Below are 20,425 nucleotides of genomic sequence, written 5' to 3'. Positions count from 1 at the left end.
CGGGGGGGGGGTGATCCCACTCAAGGCCGCGCGGGGCGCCGATCGTCTCTCGGGCAGAGAGAGAATCACAGACAGAGTTGAGCGAGTTCGCCGGCCCCGTGACGAGTGACAGACCTTTGCAAAATGTCCTTTCCGAGAACACGAATGACATGTCGCTTCTCTAGCCAGACAAACAACTCGTGTTGAAAACCACTTTCCAGACTTGTGCTAGTGTTGAAAACCGCTTGCCACACTTGTGCTAGTGTTGAAAACCACTTTCCACACTTGTGCTAGTGTTGAAAACCACTTTTCGCACTTGCGCTAGTGTTGCAGAAACACTTTTCGCATTCCCCTTGGTGTTTAAAAACACTTTTCGCACTTGTGTTAGTGTTGCAAAACCACTTTCCGCATGTATGCTGGCACAACAAACCACTTTCCGCACTTGAGCTAGTGTTGCAGCAGAACTTTTTGCTCTTGTGTTAGTGTTGCGTGACCACTTTCCGCACTTCTCTTATTGGTCAAAACACTTTCCGCACACATGCTGGCATTGACAACCATTTTCCGTGCTTACGCTGGTGTTACAAAACCACTTTCCACACTTGAGCTAGTGTTGCAAAACCACTTTTTGCACTTGTGTTATTGTTGCATGAACCACTTTCTGCACTTGTGCTGGCTTTGAAAACCATTTCCCGCACTTGCGCTTGTGCTGAAAACCACTTTCCACACTCGTGCTGTTGTTGAAACCCACTTTCCACAGTTGTGCTGGTGTTGAAAAACAATTTCCGCACTTGTGCTGGCTTTGAAAACCACTTTTCGCACTTGACCTAGTGTTGCAGAACCACTTTTCGCACTCCTCTTCATGTTTAAAAACACTTTTCGCACTTGTGTTAGTGTTGAAAACCATTTTCCGCATTTGAGCTTGTGTTGCAGAATAACTTTTTGCTCTTTCGTTAGTGTTGCGTGACCACTTTCTGCACTTCTCTTATTGGTAAAACCACTTTCCGCACTTGTGCTGGCGTTGAAAACCACTTCTCGCACTTATGTTAGTGTTTCAAAACTACTTTCCACACATATGCTGGCGTTGAAAACCATTATCTGAGCTTGAGCTAGTGTTGCAAAACCACTTTTCGCCCTCGTGTTAGTGTTGAAAAACACTTTTCGCACTTGCGCGAGTGTTGCAGAACCACTTTTGGCACTCCTCTTTGTGTTTATCACTACTTTTCGCACTTGTGTTCGTGTTAGAAAACCACTTTCCGCACTTCTGCTGGCATTGAAAACCACTTTTCGCACTTATGTTAGTGTTTCAAAACTACTTTCCACACATGTGCTGGCGTTGAAAACCATTATCTGAGCTTGAGCTAGTGTTGCAAAACCACTTTTCGCCCTCGTGTTAGTGTTGAAAAACACTTTTCACACTTGCGCTAGTGTTGCCGAACCACTTTGCATTCCTCTTTGTCTTTAAAAACACTTTTCGCACTTGTGTTAGTGTTAAGAACGACTTTTTACTCCTGTGTTAGTGTTGCAAGACCACTTTCCGCACTCCTCTTAGTGGTAAAAACTCTTTCCACACTGGCTTTGAAAAACACTTTTCGCACTTGAGCGAGTGTTGCAGAACCACTTTTCGCACTCCTCTTCGTGTTGAAAAACACTTTTCGCACTTGTGCTGGTGTTGAGAAGCACTTTTTGCTCTTGTGCTAGTGTTGAAAACCTATTTTCATGCTCCTGTTAGTGTTCAAAACCACATTTCGCACTTGTGTTAGTGTTGAAAACCACTTTCCACACTTGTGCTTGTGTTGAAAACCACTTTCCACACTTGTGCTAGTGTTGAAAACCACTTTCCACACTTGTGCTTGTGTTGAAAACCACTTTCAACACTTGTGTTAGTGTTGAAAAACACTTTCCGCACTTCTCTTTTTGGTTAAAAAAAAACTAACACTTTCCGCACTTGTGCTGGTGTTGAAAACCAATTTCCGCAGTTGAGCTAGTGTTGCAGAAGAACTTTCTGCACTTCTCCTGATGTTGAAAACCAATTTCCGCAGTTGTGCTAGTGTTGCAGAAGAAATTTCCGCACTCCTGTTAGTGTTTAAAAACACTTTTCGCACTTGTGTTAGTGTTGAAAACGACTTTTTACTCCAGTGTTAGTGTCGCAAGACCACTTTCCGCACTCCTCTCAGTGGTAAAAACTCTTTCCACACTTGTGCTCGTGTTGAAGAAGATCTCTTTCCACACTTGTACCGATGCTGAAAACCACTTTTCGCACTTGTGTTAGTGTTTCAAAAGCTTGTGTTGTAAACCACATTCCACACTTGTACTGATGCTGAAAACCACTTTTCGCACTTGTGTTAGTGTTTCAAAACCATATTCCACCCTTGAGCTAGTGTTGCAGAACCACTATTCACACTCCTCTTAGTGTTGAAAAACACTTTACGCACTTTTGTTAGTGTTGAAAACCACTTTTCGCACATGTGTTAGTGTTTCAACACCACTTTGCGCACTTCTTTTCATGGTAAAAACTCTTTCCACACTTGTGCTCGCGTTGCTGAAGAACTTTCCGCACTTGTGCTGGCGTTGAAAACCACTTTTCGCACTTGTGTTGGTGTTGCAAAACCACTTTCCGCACTTGAGCTAGTGTTGCCGAATAACTTTTTGCTCTTGTGTTCATGTTGCCTGACCACTTTCCGCACTTCTCTTATTGGTAAAACCACTTTCCGCACATATGCTGGCTTTGAAAACCATTTTCCGCACTTGCGCTCCTGTTGCAAAACAGCTTTCCGCACTCGTGCTAGTGTTGATAACCACTTTCCACCCTTGTGTTCGTGTTGAAAAAACCACTTTCCGCACTTGTGCTGGCTTTGAAAAACACTGTTTGCACTTGAGCGAGTGTTGCAGAACCACTTTTCGCACTCCTCTTCGTGTTGAAAAACACTTTTCGCACATGGGCTGGTGTTGAGAAGCACTTTTTGCTCTTGTGCTAGTGTTGAAAACCAATTCTCATGCTCCTGTTAGTGTTCAAAACCACATTTAGCACTTGTGTTAGTGTTGAAAACCACTTTCCACACTTGTGCTCGTGTTGAAAACCACTTTCAACACTTGTGCTAGTGTTGAAAACCACTTTCCACACTTGTGATAGTGTTGAAAACCACTTTCCGCACTTGTGCTGGCGTTGAAAACCACTTTTCACACTTGTGCTAGTGTTGAAAACCACTTTTCACACTTGTGTTCGTGTTACAAAACCACTTCCCGCACTTCTGCTGGCGTTGAAAACCACTTTTCGCACTTGCGCTAGTGTTGCAGAACCACTTTTCGCATTCCTCTTGGTGTTTGAAAACACTTCGCACTTGTATTAGTGTTGAAAACGACTTTATACTCCTGTGTTAGTGTTGCAAGACCACTTTCCGCACTCCTCTTAGTGGTAAAATCTCTTTCCACACTTGTGCTAATGTTGCAGAAGAACTCTTTCCACACTTGTGCTTGTGTTGTAAACCACTTTCCACACTTGTACTGACGTTGAACACCACTTTTCGCACTTGTGTTAGTGTTTCAAAACCACTTTCCACACTTTAGCTAATGTTGCAGAACCACTTTTCGCACTCCTCTTAGTGTTGAAAAACACTTTTCGCACTTGTGTTAGTGTTACAAAACCACTTTCCGCATGTATGCTGGCACAACAAACCACTTTCCGCACTTGAGCTAGTGTTGCAGAGGAACTTTTTGCTCTTGTGTTAGTGTTGCGTGACCACTTTCCCGCACTTCTCTTATTGGTAAAAGCACTTTCCGCACACATGCTGGCATTGACAACCATTTTCCGTGCTTACGCTGGTGTTACAAAACCACTCTCCGCACTGTGCCAGTGTTGAAAACCACTTTCCACACTTGAGCTAGTGTTGCAAAACCACTTTTTGCACTTGTGTTATTGTTGCATAAACCACTTTCTGCACTTGTGCTGGCTTTGAAAACCATTTCCCGCACTTGCGCTCGTGCTGAAAACCACTTTCTGCACTCGTGCTGTTGTTGAAAACCACTTTCCACAGTTGTGCTGGTGTTGAAAAACAATTTTCGCACTTGTGCTGGCTTTGAAAACCACTTTTCGCACTTGACCTAGTGTTGCAGAACCACTTTTCGCACTCCTCTTAGTGTTTAAAAACACTTTTCGCACTTGTGTTAGTGTTGAAAACCATTTTCCGCATTTGACCTAGTGTTGCAGAATAACTTTTTGCTCTTGCGTTAGTGTTGCATGACCACTTTCTGCACTTCTCTTATTGGTAAAACCACTTTCCGCACTTGTGCTGGCATTGAAAACCACTTTCCGCAATTGAGCTCGTGTTGCAAAACCACTCTTTGCACTTGTGTTATTGTTGCAAAAAACACTTTCCGCACTTGTGCTGGCTTTGAAAACCATTTCCCGCATTTGCGCTGGTGTTGCAAAACCACTTTCCACACTTGTGCTCGTGCTGAAAACCACTTTCCGCACTTGTGCTGGCTTTGAAAACCACTTTTCGCACTTGAGCGGGTGTTGCAGAACCACTTTTCGCAATCCTCTTAGTGTGGAAAAACACTTTTTGCTCTTGTGCTGGTGTTGAAAACAAATTTTCATGCTCCTGTTAGTGTTCAAAACCACTTTTCGCACTTGTGCTGGCTTTGAAAACCACTTTCCGCACTTGGGCTGGTGTTGCAGAATAACTCATTGCTCTTGTGTTAGTGCTGAAAAACACTTTCCGCAATTCTCTTATTGATAAAACCACTTTCCGTACTTGTGCTGGCGTTGAAAACCAATTTCCGCAGTTGAGCTAGTGTCGCAGAAAAACTTTCCGCACTTGTGCTGTGTTGAAAACCACTTTTCGCACTTGTGTTAGTGTTGAAAACCACTTTTCGCACTTGTGTTAGTGTTGAAAACCACTTTTCGCACTTGCGTTAGTGTTGAAAACCACTTTTCGCACTTGTGTTGGTGTTTCAAGACCACTTTCCACAAATCTCTTCGTGGTAAAAGCACTGTCCGCACTTGTGCTGGCGTTGAAAAACACTTTCCGCACTTGAGCTAGAGTTGCAGAAGAACTTTCTGTACTTGTGCTGGCGTTGAAAACCACTTTCCGCACTTGGGCTGGTGTTGCAAAACCACTTTCCGCACTCCTCTTAGTGGTAAAAACTCTTTCCACACTTGTGCTCGTGTTGCTGAAGAACTTTCCGCACTTGTGCTGGCGTTGAAAACCACTTTCCGCACTTGTGCTCGTGTTGCTGAAGAACTTTCCGCACTTGTGCTGATGTTGAAAACCACTTTTCGCACTTGTGTTCGTGTTTCAAAACCACTTTCCACACTCTTGCTGAAACCAAGTGTTGCAAAACCACTTTTTGCACTTGCGTTGGTGTTGCAAAACCACTTTCCACACATGTGCTAGTGCTGAAAACCACTTCCACACTTGTGCTGGCTTTGAAAAGCACTTTTCGCACTTGAGCGAGTGTTGCAGAACCACTTTTCGCACTCCTCTTAGTGTTGAAAAACACTTTTCGCACTTGAGCTGGTGTTGAGAAGGACTTTTTGCTCTTGTGCTCGTGTTGAATAACCGCTTTGCACCCTCGTGCTCGTGTTGAAAACCAATTTTCATGCTCCTGTTAGTGTTCAAAACCACTTTTAGCACTTGTGTTAATGTTGCAAAACCACGTTCCGCACTTATGTTAGTGGTGAAAACCACTTTCCGCACTTGAGCTCGTGTTGCAGAATAACTTTCCGCACTTGTGCTGGCGTTGAAAACCACTTTCCGCACTTGCACAATTGTTGTAAAACGAGTTTTTGCACTCCTCTTCGTGATAAAAACACTTTCCGCACTTGTGCTAGTGTTGAAAACCACTTTCTACACTTGTGCTCGTGTTGAAAAACACTTTTCACACTTTTGTTGGTGTTTCCACACCACTTTTTGCACTTGTGTTATTGTTGCAAAAACCACTTTCCGCAGTTGTGCTGGTGTAGAAAACCACTGTGTGCACTCGTGCTCGTGTTGAAAACCATTTTCCACACTTGTGCTAGTGTTGAAAAACACTTTCTGCACTTCTGCAAGCTTTGAAAAACACTTTCCGCACTTGTGCTGGTATTGAAAACCAATTTTCATGCTCCTGTTCGTGTTCAAAACCACTTTTAGCACTTGTGTTTTCGTTGCAAAACCACTTTCCGCACTTGTGCTAGTGTTGAAAACCATTTTCCGCGCTTGCGCTGGTGTTACAAATCCACTCTCCGCACTTGAGCTGGTGTTGCAAAACCACTTTCTGCACTTGTGTTATTGTTGAAAACCACTTTCCGCACTCGTGCCAGTGTTGAAAACCACTTTCCGCAGTTGTGCTGGCTTTGAAAACCACTTTTCGCACTTGACTTAGTGTTGCAGAACCACTTTTCGCACTTGTGTTAGTGTTGAAAAACACTTTCCGCACTTCTCTTATTGGTAAAAAAAACAAAACACTTTCCGCACTTGTGCTGGCGTTGAAAACCAATTTCCGCAGTTGAGCTAGTGTTGCAGAATAACTTTCCGCACTTGTCCTGATGTTGAAAACCAATTTCCGCAGTTGAGCTGGTGTTGCAGAAGAACTTTCCGCACTTGTGCTGGCTTTGAAAACCACTTTCCGCACTTGGGCTAGTGTTGAAGAATAACTTTTTGCTCTTGTGTTATTGTTGCGTGACCACTTTCCGCACTTGTGCTGGCTTTGAAAACCATTTCCCGCAATTGCGCTGGTGCTGAAAACCACTTTCCGCACTCGTGCTAGTGTTGAAAACCACTTTCCACCGTTGCGCTCGTGTTGAAAAACACTCGCCACACTTGTGCTGGCTTTAAAAACCACTTTCCGCACTTGGACTAGTGTTGAAGAATAACGTTTTGCTCTTGTGTTATTGTTGCGTGACCACTTTCCGCACTTCTTTTATTGGTAAAACCACTTTCCGCACTTGTGCTGGCATTGAAAACCAATTTCCGCAGTTGAGCTCATGTTGCAGCAGAACTTTCTGCACTTGTGCTGATGTTGAAAACCACTTTTCGCACTTGTGTTGGCGTTGAAAACCACTTTTCGCACTTGGGCTGGTGTTGCAAAACCACTTTTCGCACTCCTCTTAGTGTTTAAAATCACTTTTCGCACTTGTGTTAGTGTTGAAAACCACTTTTCGCTCTTGCGCTAGTGTTGCAGAACCACTTCTGGCACTCCTCTTAGTGTTGCAAAACCACTTTTTGCACTCCTCTTAGTTTGCAAAACCACTTTCCACACTCGTGCAGGCATTGAAAACCACTCTCCACACTTGCGCTAGTGTTGCAAAACCACTTTTCGCCCTTATGTTATTGTTTAAAAACCCTTTCCGCACTTGACCCAGTGTTGCAGAATAACTTTTTGCTCCTGTGTTGGTGTTGCGTGACCACTTTCCGCACTTGTCTCATTGGTAAAAAACCACTTTCCACACTTATGCTGGCGTTGAAAACCAATTTCCGCAGTTGAGCTGGTGTTGCGGAAGAACTTTCCGCACTTGTGCTGATGTTGAAAACCATTTTCCACACTTGTGCTTGTGTTGAAAACCACTTTCCACACTTGTGCTAGTGTTGAAAACCACTTTCCACACTTGTGCTTGTGTTGAAAACTACTTTCCACACTTGTGTTAGTGTTGAAAAACACTTTCCGCACTTGTGCTGGCATTGAAAACCACTTTCCACACTTGCGCTTGTGTTTCAGAACCACTTTTGGCACTCCTCTTCGTGTTTAAAAACACTTTTCGCACTTGTGTTAGTGTTGAAAAACACTTTTCGCACTTGTGTTAGTGTTGAAAACCACTTTCCGCACTTGACCTAGTGTTGCAGAATAACTTTTGCTCCTGTGTTAGTGTTGCGTGACCACTTTCCGCACTTCTCCTATTGGTAGTACTAGTACACTGGTACAACATGAGGGCGGAAAGTGGTTTTGAAACACTAACACAAGTGCGAAAAGTGTTTTTCAACACTAACATGAGGGCGAAAAGTGGTTTTGCAACACAAGCGCAAGCTCAGATAATGGTTTTCAACGCCAGCGCATGTGTGGAAAGTGGTTTTGAAACACTAACATAAGTGCGAAAAGTGGTTTTACCAATAAGAGAAGTGCGGAAAGTGGTTCTGCAAGACTAGCTCAAGTGTGGAAAGTGGTTTTGAAACACCAACACAAGTGCGAAAAGTGGTTTTCAACATCAGCACAAGGGCGGAAAGTTCTTCTGCAACACTGGCTCAACTGCGGAAAGTGTTTTTTAACGCCAGCACAAATAAAGAAAGTGATTTCCCAATAAGAGAAGTGCAGAACGTGGTCACACAACACTAACACAAGAGCAAAAAGTTCTTCAGCAACACTCGCTCAAGTGCGGAAAGTGGTTTTCAATGCCAGTATACACGCGGAAAGTGATTCTGAAACACTAATACAAGTGCGAAAAGTGGTTCTGCAACACGAGAGCAAGTGCGAAAAGTGTTTTTCAACACTAACATGAGGGGAAAAGTGGTTTTGCAACACTAGCGCAAGCTCAGAGAATGGTTTTCAACGCCAGCACATGTGTGGAAAGTGGTTTTGAAACAATAACATTAGTGCGAAAAGTGTTTTTCAATGCCAGCAGAAGTGCGGAAAGTGGTTTTTTAACATGAACACAAGTGTGAAAAGTGGTATTCAACACAAACACAAGTGCGAAAAGTGTTTTTAAATACGAGGAGGAGTGCGAAAAGTGGTTCTGCAACACGAGCGCAAGTGCGAAAAGTGTATTTCAACACTAACATGAGGGCGAAAAGTGGTTTTGCAACACTCGCGCAAGCTCAGATAATGGTTTTAAACGTCAGCACATGTGTGGAAGGTGGTTTTCAACGCCAGCAGAAGTGCGGAAAGTGGTTTTGTAACATGAACACAAGTGCGAAAAGTGGTTTTCAACATCAGCACAAGTGCGGAAAGTTCTTCTGCAACACTAGCTCAACTGCGGAAATTGGTTTTCAATGCCAGCACAAGTGCGGAAAGTGGTTTTACCAATAAGAGAAGTGCGGAAAGTAGTTCTGCAACAGTAGTGCAAGTGTGGAAAGTGATTTGCAATGCCAGCACAAGTGCGGAAAGTGGTTTTGCAACACTAACACAAGTGCGAAAAATGGTTTTCAACACTAACACAAGTGCGAAAAGAGGTTTTCAACGTCACTACAAGTGTGGAAAGTGATTTTCAACACTAAGAGGAGTGCGAAAAGTGGTTCTGCAACACTAGCGCAAGTGCGAAAAGTGTATTCTGCAACACTAGCCCAAGTGCGGAAAGTGGTTTTGAAAGCCAGCACAAGTGCGGAAAGTGTTTTTCAAGACTAGCACAACTGTCAAAAGTGGTTTTCAACACCAGCACGAGAGCAGAAAGGGGTTTTCAGCACTAGCGCAAGTGCGGGAAATGGTTTTCAAAGCCAACACAAGTGCGGAAAGTGGTTAATGCAACTATAACACAAGTGCAAAAAGTGGTTTTGCAACACTAGCTCAAGTGCGAAAAGTGTTTTTCAACGTCAGCACAAGTGCGGAAAGTTCTTTTGCAACACTGGCTCAACTGCAGAAAGTGTTTTTTAACGCCAGCACAAATGCAGAAAGTGGTTTTACCAATAAGAGAAGTGTGGAAAGTGGTCACGCAGCACGAACACAGGAGCAAAAAGTTATTCTATTACTATCTCTTCTCCTTCTCCCTCCTTTTGCTTTAAATATTTCCCTATTGATTCTTGTATTTTTGCAATTGTTGTTTTCATGTATTGTTATGCATTATGTTTGCCACTCTGTCAAAGCGCCTTTGGGCTTCTGGAAAAGCGCTATACAAAATAAATGAATTATTATTATTATTATTCTGCAACACTAGGTCAAGTACGAAAAGTGTTTTTAAACACTAAGAGGAGTGCCAAAAGTGGTTCTGCAACACTAGCGCAAGTGCGGAAAGTGGTTTTGCAACACTAACACAAGTAGGAAAAATGGTTTTCAACGCCAGCAGAAGTGCGGAAAGTGGTTTTGTAACATGAACACAAGTGCGAAAAGTGGTTTTCAACATCAGCACAAGTGCGGAAAGTTCTTCTGCAACACTAGCTCAACTGCGGAAATTGGTTTTCAATGCCAGCAGAAGTGCGGAAAGTGGTTTTACCAATAAGAGAAGTGCGGAAAGTGGTCACGCAACACTAACACAAGAGCATAAAGTTATTCTGCAACACTAGGTCAATTGCGGAAAGTGGTTTTCAACACTAACACAAGTGCGAAAAGTGTTTTTAAACACGAAGAGGAGTGCCAAAAGTGGTTCTGCAACACTAGCGCAAGTGTGGAAAGTGGTTTTTAATGGCAGCACAAGTGCGGAAAGTGGTTTTGCAACACTAACACAAGTGCGAAAAATGGTTTTCAACACTAGCACAAGTGCGAAAAGTGTTTTTCAACACTAACATGAGGGCAAAAAGTGGTTTTGCAACAGTAGCGCAAGTGTGGAAAGCGGTTTTCAACATCAGCACAAGTGCGGAAAGTTCTTCCGCAACACCAGCTCAACTGCGGAAATTGGTTTTCAACGCCAGCACAAGTGTGGAAAGTGGTTTTTACCGATAAAAGAAGTGCGGAAAGTGGTCACGCAACACCAACACAAGAGCAAAAAGTTATACTGCAACACTAGGTCAAGTGCGGAAAGTGTTTTTAAACACTAACATGAGGGCGAAAACTGGTTTGACAACACTAGCGCAAGTGTAGAGAGTGGTTTTCAATGCCAGCACAAGTGCGGAAAGTGGTTTTGCAACACTAACACAAGTGCGAAAAATGGTTTTCAACACTAACACAAGTGCGAAAAGTGTTTTTCAACACTAACATGAGGGCAAAAAGTGGTTTTTGCAACACTAGCGCAAGTGTGGAAAGTGGTTTTCAATGTCTGCACAAGTGTGGAAAGTGGTTTTGCAACACTAAGAGGAGTGCGAAAAGTGGTTCTGAAACACCAGCGCAAGTACGAAAAGTGGTTTTCAACGTCAGCACAAGTGCGGAAAGTTCTTCTGCAACACTGGCTCAACTGAGGAAAGTGGTTTTTAACGCCAGCACAAATGCAGACAGTGGTTTAACATTAAGAGAAGTGCAGAACGTGGTCACACAACACGAACATAAGAGTAAAAAGTTCTTCAGCAACACTAGCTCAAGTGCGGAAAGTTGTTTTCAACGCCAGCATACTTGCGGAAAGTGATTTTGAAACACTAACACAAGTGCGAAAAGAGGTATTCAACACAAACACAAGTGCGGAAAGTGGTTTTGTAACATGAACACAAGTGTGAAAAGTGGTTTTTAACACTAGCACAAGTGCGAAAAGTGGTTTTCAACATCAGCACAAGTGCGGAAAGTTCTTCTGCAACACTAGGTCAACTGCGGAAATTGGTTTTCAACGCCAGCAGAAGTGCGGAAAGTGGTTTTACCAATAGGAGAAGTGCAGAAAGTGGTTTTCAACACTAACACAAGTACGAAAAGTGTTTTTAAACACTAAGAGGAGTGCCAAAAGTGATTCTGCAACACTAGCGCAAGTGTGGAAAGTGGTTATGCAACACTAACACAAGTGCGAAAATTGGTTTTCAACACTAACACAAGTGCAAAAGTGTTTTTCAACACTAACATGAGGGCGAAAAGTGGTTTTGCAACACTAGCGCAAGTGTGTAAAGTGGTTTTGCAACCCTAACACAAGTGCGAAAAGAGGTTTTCAACGTCAGTAACGTCAGGTTTTCAATCTGGAAAGTGGTTTTCAACACGAAGAGGAGTGACAAAAGTGGTTTTGCAACACTAGCGCAAGCTCAGATAATGGTTTTCAATGCCAGCACATGTGTGGAAAGTGATTTTGAAACACTAACATAAGTGTGAAAAGTAGTTATAAACACAAGCACAAGTTTGGAAAGTGGTTTTGAACACTAACAGGAGCATGAAAATTGGTTTTCAACACCAGCACAAGAGAAAGTGCTTCTCAACACCAGCACAAGTGCGAAAAGTGTTTTTCAACACTAAGAGGAGTGTGAAAAGTGGTTCTGCAACACCAGCGCAAGTGCGAAAAGTGTTTTTCAACACTAACATGAAGGCAAAAGTGGTTTTGAAACAATAGCGCAAGCTCAGATAATGGTTTTCAATGCCAGCACATGTGTGCAAAGTGGTTTTGAAACACTAACCTAAGTGCAAAAAGTGGTTTTCAACGCCAGCAGAAGCACGGAAAGTGGTTTTGTAACACGAACACAAGTGTGAAAAGTGGTTTTCAACACTAGCACAAGTATGGAAAGTGGTTTTGAACACTAACAGGAGCATGAAAATTGGTTTTCAACAACAGCACAAGAGCAAAAAGTGCTTCTCAACACCAGCACAAGTGCGAAAAGTGTTTTTCAACACTCAGAGGAGTGCGAAAAGTGGTTCTGCAACACTCGCACAAGTGCGGAAAGTGTTTTTCAACACTAGTACAACTGTGGAAAGTGGTTTTCAACACAAGCTCAAGTGCGGAAAGTGGTTTTCAACACTAGCGCAAGTGCGGGAAATGGTTTTCAAAGCCAGCACAAGTGCAGAAAGTGGTTTTTGCAACAACAACACAAGTGCAAAAGGTGGTTTTGCAACACTAGCTCAATTGTGGAAAGTGGTTTTCAACACTGGCACGACTACGGAAAGTGGTTTTCAGCACTAGCGCAAGTGTGGGAAATGGTTTTCAAAGCCAGCACAAGTGCTGAAAGTGGTTTTTGCAACAATAACACAAGTGCAAAAAGTGGTTTTGCAACACTGGCTCAAGTGTGGAAAGTGGTTTTGAAACACTAACACAAGTGCGAAAAGTGGTTTTCAACATCAGCACAAGTGCGGAAAGTTATTCTGCAACACGAGCTCAACTGCGGAAATTGGTTTTCAACGCCAGCACAAGTGTGGAAAGTGGTTTTACCAATAAGAGAAGTGCGGAAAGTGGTCACGCAACACCAACCCAAGAGCAAAAAGTTATTCTGCAACACGTGGTCAAGTGCGGAAAGTGGTTTTCAACACTGGCATGCGTGCAGAAAGTGGTTTTCTGCACGCATGCCAGTGTTGACAGGGACTCAAACTCAGGACCCTAAGATTTCAAGCCATGCGCCACCTTTGCCGTTAAGCCAACACCAGACTTATCTCTATCAGATACCTTTGGAACTGCCTCCTTTCTAATATACAGTGTTCAGGTATCTATCTATCAGATACCCAATATAATTTCTAATGCTTTCTAATATATAAGTCGATAACACCCTTTTCTAAAAATAAAAAAAATTCATTTTCTAATAGCTGTGGATCGCGGAATATTTGATGAAAACGAACAAGTTGCCCATGCCCACATGGGATTCTAAACGGGTAGGGAGATGGGATACAGAACGATATCTCAAAAACGATATACTGTACAGCACAATATCTCAAAAGCTATGGACAGATTTGGACCAAAATTGGTGGACAGGTTGGGTGTGTGACAAGGCCAAATTGTTTCGATTTTGATGGAGATCTGAATAAGACAATTTAAAAAAAAAAAAATTCTTAAATACACTATTTAAACAGGGTAGGGAGATGGTATACATCACAATATCTCAAAAATGATATACAGCACGATATCTCATATAACATTACTGTAATTCATGGACCGGTGTTTGTTACTTGCGAAAATCGAAGATTTTTCAAGTATATTGGTCTTGTGCGTTATTCTGTCTGTCTTCTGTCTGTCTTCTGTCTGTTTGTATGTCAGTCGCTCGCCTACAGGTCACAATTTTCAACTACCTTCACGAAACTTCACCAAATAGTAGAGTTTTCCATAAGCAAGAAGCCTGTTGTTTTGGAGGTCAAAAGGTCAATAGGTCAACATAAGCCAAAGGTCATCATCATAGGCCAAATTTCTAAAATCCTCAATTTTCATCTGATTAACTTGAAATTTGCAGAGGACTTGCATATCTGGTCACTGTCTTCAACCACCAAGTATTTTTGAGGTCAACATAGGCCAAAGGCTAACCCCCGCTCTTGCAGGGAAAATGGCCTTAAAATGCATGTTGTTGTGTTGTATAGGCCAAATAGTCAACATAGGCCAAGTTTCTAAAATCCTCAATTTTCATCCAATTATCTTGAAATTTGAAGAGGATTTGCATATCTGGTCACTAAATTCAACCATCAACTATTTTTGATGTCAACATAGGCCAGATTTCTAAGATCCTCAATTTTCATCCAATTAACTTGAAATTTGAAGAGGATTTGCATATCTGGTCACTGAATTCAACCACCAACTATTTTTGATGTCAACATAGGCCAGATTTCTAAAATCCTCAATTTTCATCCGATTAACTTGAAATTTGAAGAGGATTTGCATATGTGGTCACTGAATTCTACCCCCAACTATTTTTGAGGTCATCAGAGGCCAACAACTTATTTTAGGGATTTCGCAAGTATTGTGCTATGCACGACATATTTCTTGTTTGTTGGTTTGTGTGTTTGTTTGTGTTTATTTGTTGGTCGCACTACTCATCCTACAGTTCTGGCCCGATTACATCCAGACTTGCTGCGTAGGATCAGCATGACCCCAATTGGTGTATAGGGGTGTTTTTATATTTGCCGGTGGTCTTGGGGTAGAGGAGGGGGATGACGCCAATTCCCTATGTAAATGTGTATTGTGTAGCGCCACTCCAGGTGGGAGATGGTATTACAAGTCCCCAACCCTTACAGTACAGTATTCCTGTCCCCACGTTTTCCAGGACAGTAAAGTGTTTTGAATTCTAAGCAGTAGACATGTTTTTGCTTCATACACGTAACACGAGTTTTGTTTGTTTTCGGGAGCGATTGAGTCAGCACCGCCCAATTGTCTATACACCGCCCCAAAAAGGTCAGAAGAACATGTTGCATGCTGAGAACAACGTCACCGGTTGGGCGGGTACTCTGCTAGTATAATATAATATATATAATATAAAATGATAAACAGCACGATGTCTTACATTTTTTCGATTTTCGATTTTGTTTTTGGTTCAGATACGGATCCAGATCTGGCCTATCAGTGGGATACAAAATGTAAACTGTTAAGTGTGGCGGAGGTATATGCTCTACCAGTGCCGTTCTAGTTATTAATTCTAGCTATGGCATTTATTTAATTGTTACTGTGTACAATTTCACTTTACCAATCCACATGTCAATTGCTGAGTACAGCTATAATCAGCATGGATTTTGGATAATACCTGCAAAGGTAAAACTGCTGTTCGGTTCGGATTGATTATCTTGAGCTAATCTGTTCAAGTTGCATTAAAAAAATGTAATTATTTTCAGGTAGGTATGAGATAATTTCATTTCCAACTTTAATTATCCATTGAAACTTTGTGTTTTTACCTTTCTAGGCTTTAAAAGAATCATTTCATGCTGGTGGAACAGGGCTATTGTTGGAGGAAATTAAAAACGAGACATTCTTTGTAAGTTTACAGCAACTTGCCAATTGGTGATTGATATTCTACAGTGATTGTACAGTATTTATTTTTCTACATTTATTTTTCTACATTTATTTCACTTGTTGGATTGAACGTTAAAAAGTCGACATATAATGTACACTTCTGAACAACCTTGATCCAAATTGCATGTGGTGTATTTTGCACACCAGTACACAGGTAAAGATTTAGCAACTTGCATCTTTCAGGTGAGTATAAAGATGTAACTTTTAAAGTTTTCTTTTCAAACTTCAATTTCAAATTTTGATCTGAAAAACTTTATTTGATCATCATTGCTGACTCATCATCCTTGTTACCTCCACCCACCGAAGGTGGACAGAAGTTATGTTTTCACTCCTGCATGGATATTTGTTTGTTTATGTGCAGGGTATCTCAAAACGTTGTGAACAGATTCGGATGAAATTTAGTGGACAGGTTGGTTGTGTGACAAGGACGAATTGTCATATGTTGGTGAAGATCCGGATACGATAATTTTTTTGGTGATTCCTCACCATTCAGAGATAGGGCCAAAAACGATACATAGCACAATATCTCAAAGAGTTGGGGACGGATTCGGACGAAAGTTGGTGGACACGTTGGGTGTGTGACAAGGAAGAATTGGTTCGATTTTGGTGAAGATCCGAATCCGGATTCGAGAATTTTTTTAGTTTTAAAGTGATTCTTCACCGTTGAGAGATGGGGCCAAAAGCGATATATAGCACGATATTGTCATATTCATGCAGTAGAATATTATCTTCTTGGGCCTGATATGGACCAGGCATTGCATGGCGCAGGTATGCGCTTTATCGCTCTACCGAGTACCCTTCTAGTTTTCAATAAACTTGGCTCGAAACAACCCCAAACAAGAGAATTGTGGCATACATTTAAGACTATTATTTTCTTGTGATGAAAACACTGCATTCTGAAAGATGCTAAATTACATCAGGTAACTTTTGGCATGCTAGTTGTCTCAACAAGAACATAAATACCTATATACGGGTCCTTTCCATTGATATCGCTACCACAGAATCACAGATTCATGAAGCGTGTGATCCTTAGTATTCTAAAGCATTTCGGAACGAACTGTAGAAAATACAACATGCATTTTAAGGCCATTTTCCCTGCTAGAGCGGGGGTTAGCCTTGCGGTCCCCATGACAATCTTCTCCATTTTGCCATATTTTCTGCATCTCCCCTTGCCCGCATTTCTTCTTCCACCATGTTTAGCCAAGTCTTTCTCAGTCTTCCCCATCCTCTACTTCCTTCTACATTCATTTCCATCACTCTTTTCAACCAGTCACTTTCATCCTTCCTCAACACATGACCAAACCATCTCAACCTGTTCCTCTTCACAGCATCAATCACAGGCTCTATTCCCATCATCTTTCACAATTAATCATTTGTCTTCCTCTCTCTCAACGATACTCCACACATCCACCGAACCATTCACATTTCCACCCTTTCCAGCCTTCGTTGCTGCTCTACGTTCATGACCCATGTCTCGCTCCCATAAATCATAACACTTCTCACACATGCAGCATACACCTTTCCCTTCAGCTTCAATGACACTCCCCTCCTCATCAGCACGCCACTCAGTTCCCGAAACTTCTTCCATGCACATCTCACTCGAGCAACCGTTGGCGAGTCTGATCCACTTTCTCCATTCAGCATGTCTCCGATGTAGCAAAATGTTTTCACACCTTCCAGCTTCACGCCGTCTCCAAGATCCAACTCAACATTTCCTCCATCTGCAGCTCCCTCTGTGCACACCTTGCATTTGAATGTAGCTGCCACACTGGTTAATTACCCTCTCAGACCACTACATTTTTGATGAACCCACTCAGCGCACATTGTACATTGAATGGAGTTCACTCCGACACCCTTCCTCAACACAGCACATGGCCACTTACCAGTTCTTTCCACCTCACCACATGCTTTACCACTTGCCATCACCTTCGTCTTTCTGATATTCACCTTCAGACCTTTTGTCTCCATACATTCCTTCCACTTGTTCAACTTTTCCTTCAGTCCACCCATACTTTCTGCAATCAACACCAGATCATCTGCATACAACAACTCCCACGGTAAACCCTCCTTTACGTTCTGAGCCAGCACCTCCATCACAGCTACAAATAGTAGTGGACTTAGTACCGACCCCTGATGCACTCCCACCTTCACCTCAAACTCACCACTGTTCCCGTCCTTCGTCCTTACAGCTGTGCACGCTCTTTTGTACATTGCCATCACAACTCTGATCAACCATTCCTCCACTCCTAACTTCCTCAATGCCCATGTCACTACTTCGCGTGGAACCCTATCGAATGCTTTCTCCAGATCAACAAACCCAAGAAGAACTGTAGAAAATATCAAAATATATTTTAGCCAATGTTGAATGAATTATTTATTTGTTCTTTTTTGCCTTTATACTGCATAGAAATCCATGATATGATGAAAAATCTTTTATATATAACACTATGTTTACAAGTCCTTAAGTTTAGCTCATTGTGAATTGCATGCTTTGATTTGGCTTAGCAGTTAGGGTGCCGGCTTAGGATCCTAGGATCCTGGGTTAGAATCCCGGTCGATCGCTGAATTAACACCAGGGCGGTTGACTCAGCCTGTCATCCTTCCGAGGTCGGCAAATTGAGTACCAGTTCACTGGTATTCCCTGTGTGTCGCAAGAGGCGACTACAGGGTTGATGGCAGGAAGGGCATCCAGCCATAAAACATCGCTTCAAAAAGGGGACCACGGTGCCTGAAAAAGGCCAACCCCTGCTATGCGGTGAAAAATGGCCTCTAAAGGTGCTTGGATATGTCTTGTTCAGTGAACGACATGTTTGACATTATGGTATGGCTACTAACTGTTTCATATTGGAAACAGGAGATGGAAAAAGAGCTACAACTGATACAAAAGCCCACAACCGAATTGATTGAGCTGTACTTCCAAAGGCGAACAGAAGAGCAGGTGAAGTTATATTTGTTTTTAAACTTTTAACAAAGTTAAAATAAGTTATTCTTGTTAACTCCATTATTGTGCCTTAGTTAAGTGTCTAGTGCTGTATATATATATATATAATCCCAGCTGCAACCATATGGTGAAATCTGTTCGCTGAATTGGCATGATAACTTTTCTGAGGGATGCTTGTTGTACAATTTAAGCGGTAGAGTTTGCTCATGGTTTATTGGATTTTTTTGTCAAACTCTTAATGTTATTGTATACAAAATCTTAGTTTGTGGGAGAGCAAGGTGATGAAGAGGGAGGGGGAGGAAGGCGGCATAATGTGTTAACTGTGAAATGCTTGTGGAAACAACTGGAAACAAACAGTTGGTGAATGAACAGGAAAATAAGAGAGTACAGTAGGGAGAAAAATAAACATATAGTAACCTGCAAGTAAGAGGGGTGGTTGTGGGTGAGGTTAACCATGAAAGAAAAGATCGCAGGTATAAGGGATTGAAGATCACATGAGATGTTGGTGTACTACCACATTTACTCCCAGGAGAAGGACTGAGATTGCATCGTCTCAGGGAGGAGATTTTACATTTGAAAGAAAAGAGGAACGAAGGAGTGGTGAGCAATAAAGCTGGATTTTGGATGTTAACAAGGACAGGTTTAATGAGCCATCGAGGGAGTAGAGACAGCCAAAGGGCTGAAAACAGAAGGACCACCGTCTTTGCAATAAGAGAACAAGAAAAAGAGCAATCAGAGATTGCAAACACTTGCCAGGATGTATTTTCAGTGGTTTTTAAGGCTTTAGTGTTAAAACAAATATGGCGACCGAACCACGTGACCGATTACGTCATGATTATTTTTTTCCTAAACTAATTTATTCCTAGATTATGCTCAAGAAATTTTGTCTTCATCGGATGAAGTTTTGTAATTGTCGAATTATGACGTCATAATGGAGGCACCTATGACATCATCATTAACATATTTTATTCCCCATGGAGAGTTCTTTACAATGAGCCATGTCTCAATTTTTTCTATTCAGTGCTTTCGGAGATATAGAGGTGCAACGTTTTTCGGTTTTTCAAAGATGGCGGCCGAACCACGTGACTCATGACGTCATCATTATTTTTTTCTCCACCAGTTTATGTCGACATGGCGCTCAAGAAATTTCATCTTGATTGGATGAAGTTTTGTACTTGTCGAATTATGACGTCATAATGGAAGCACCTATGACATCATCATTAACATATTTTATTCCCCGTGGAGAGTTCTTTACAATGAGCCATCTCTCAATTTTTTCTATTCAGCACTTTCAGAGATATAGAGGTGCAAAGTTTTTCGATTTTTCCAAGATGGCGCCCGAACCACGTGACCTATGACGTCATAATTATCATCAAAAAATTATACAGGTGGAGTTGCACCTATGGTGAAAATTTCCTGTCAATCGGACCAATGGTTGCAGAGAAAATCATATTTATTCTGTGCGGACAAACAGACAGACAGACAGACAAACAGACAAACAAACGGACTCAAATGCAATACCCTCTCCTCTGGCGAGGGTAATAATAGGTCCTGTGCCTCCACTTATTCATGGGAGATACCAATGATGTTGAGAGCTTTGGATTCCACAGTATTAATGAAAAACAGGTATGAAGTGGTGACATCAGCTCCTAATTCGTTATAGGAAATTAATGTTCTTCATGAAACAGCCTGGTGTTGGCTTAGCGGTTACGGTGCCGGCTTGGGATCCTAGGATCCTGGGTTCGTAATCCCGGTCGATCGCTGAATTAACACCAGGGGGGTTGACTCAGCCTGTCATCCTTCCGAGGTCGGCAAATTGAGTACCAGCTTGCTGGGATGAATGATCCCGGTGTGTACCCCGGTTTAGAATAGGTACGCCGTATCCCTGCGCATCGTAGGAGGCGAGTAAGGGTTGGCGCCAGGAAGGGCATCCGGCCAAAAAAACATTGCCTCAAACAGGGAACCATGATTGTCATGGGGCCCGCAAGGCTAACCCCCGCTCCAGCGGGGAAAATGGCCTTAAAACGATCATTCAGTCATTCATTCATTCATTCATTCATGAAACAAATCTA

The 20,425-nt window shown here is 42.2% G+C and overlaps 1 protein-coding gene across 4 annotated transcripts in view; it reads left to right on the top strand.

Moving 5' to 3' along the window:
• The window catches only part of LOC137424766 (BAI1-associated protein 3), a 180,441-nt gene that overhangs the window by 121,280 nt on the left and 38,736 nt on the right, over nt 1-20,425 (top strand). For all 4 annotated transcript variants that reach the window (XR_013623070.1, XM_078775902.1, XM_078775904.1 and 1 more), the window contains exons 26-27: nt 15,303-15,374; nt 18,267-18,350. Coding sequence is in view for 3 of the 4 variants with exons in the window: in XM_078775902.1 (XP_078632028.1) it covers nt 15,303-15,374; nt 18,267-18,350 (156 nt within the window). In the remaining variant the exon portion in view is untranslated. The remainder of the gene's footprint in view (nt 1-15,302; nt 15,375-18,266; nt 18,351-20,425) is intronic.

This window comes from Myxine glutinosa, chromosome 4 (genome assembly GCF_964187855.1).
Source record: "Myxine glutinosa chromosome 4, kmMyxGlut1.1, whole genome shotgun sequence".
NCBI lineage: Eukaryota > Metazoa > Chordata > Myxini > Myxiniformes > Myxinidae > Myxine > Myxine glutinosa.
This window is presented reverse-complemented; position numbering and strand designations above follow the sequence as displayed.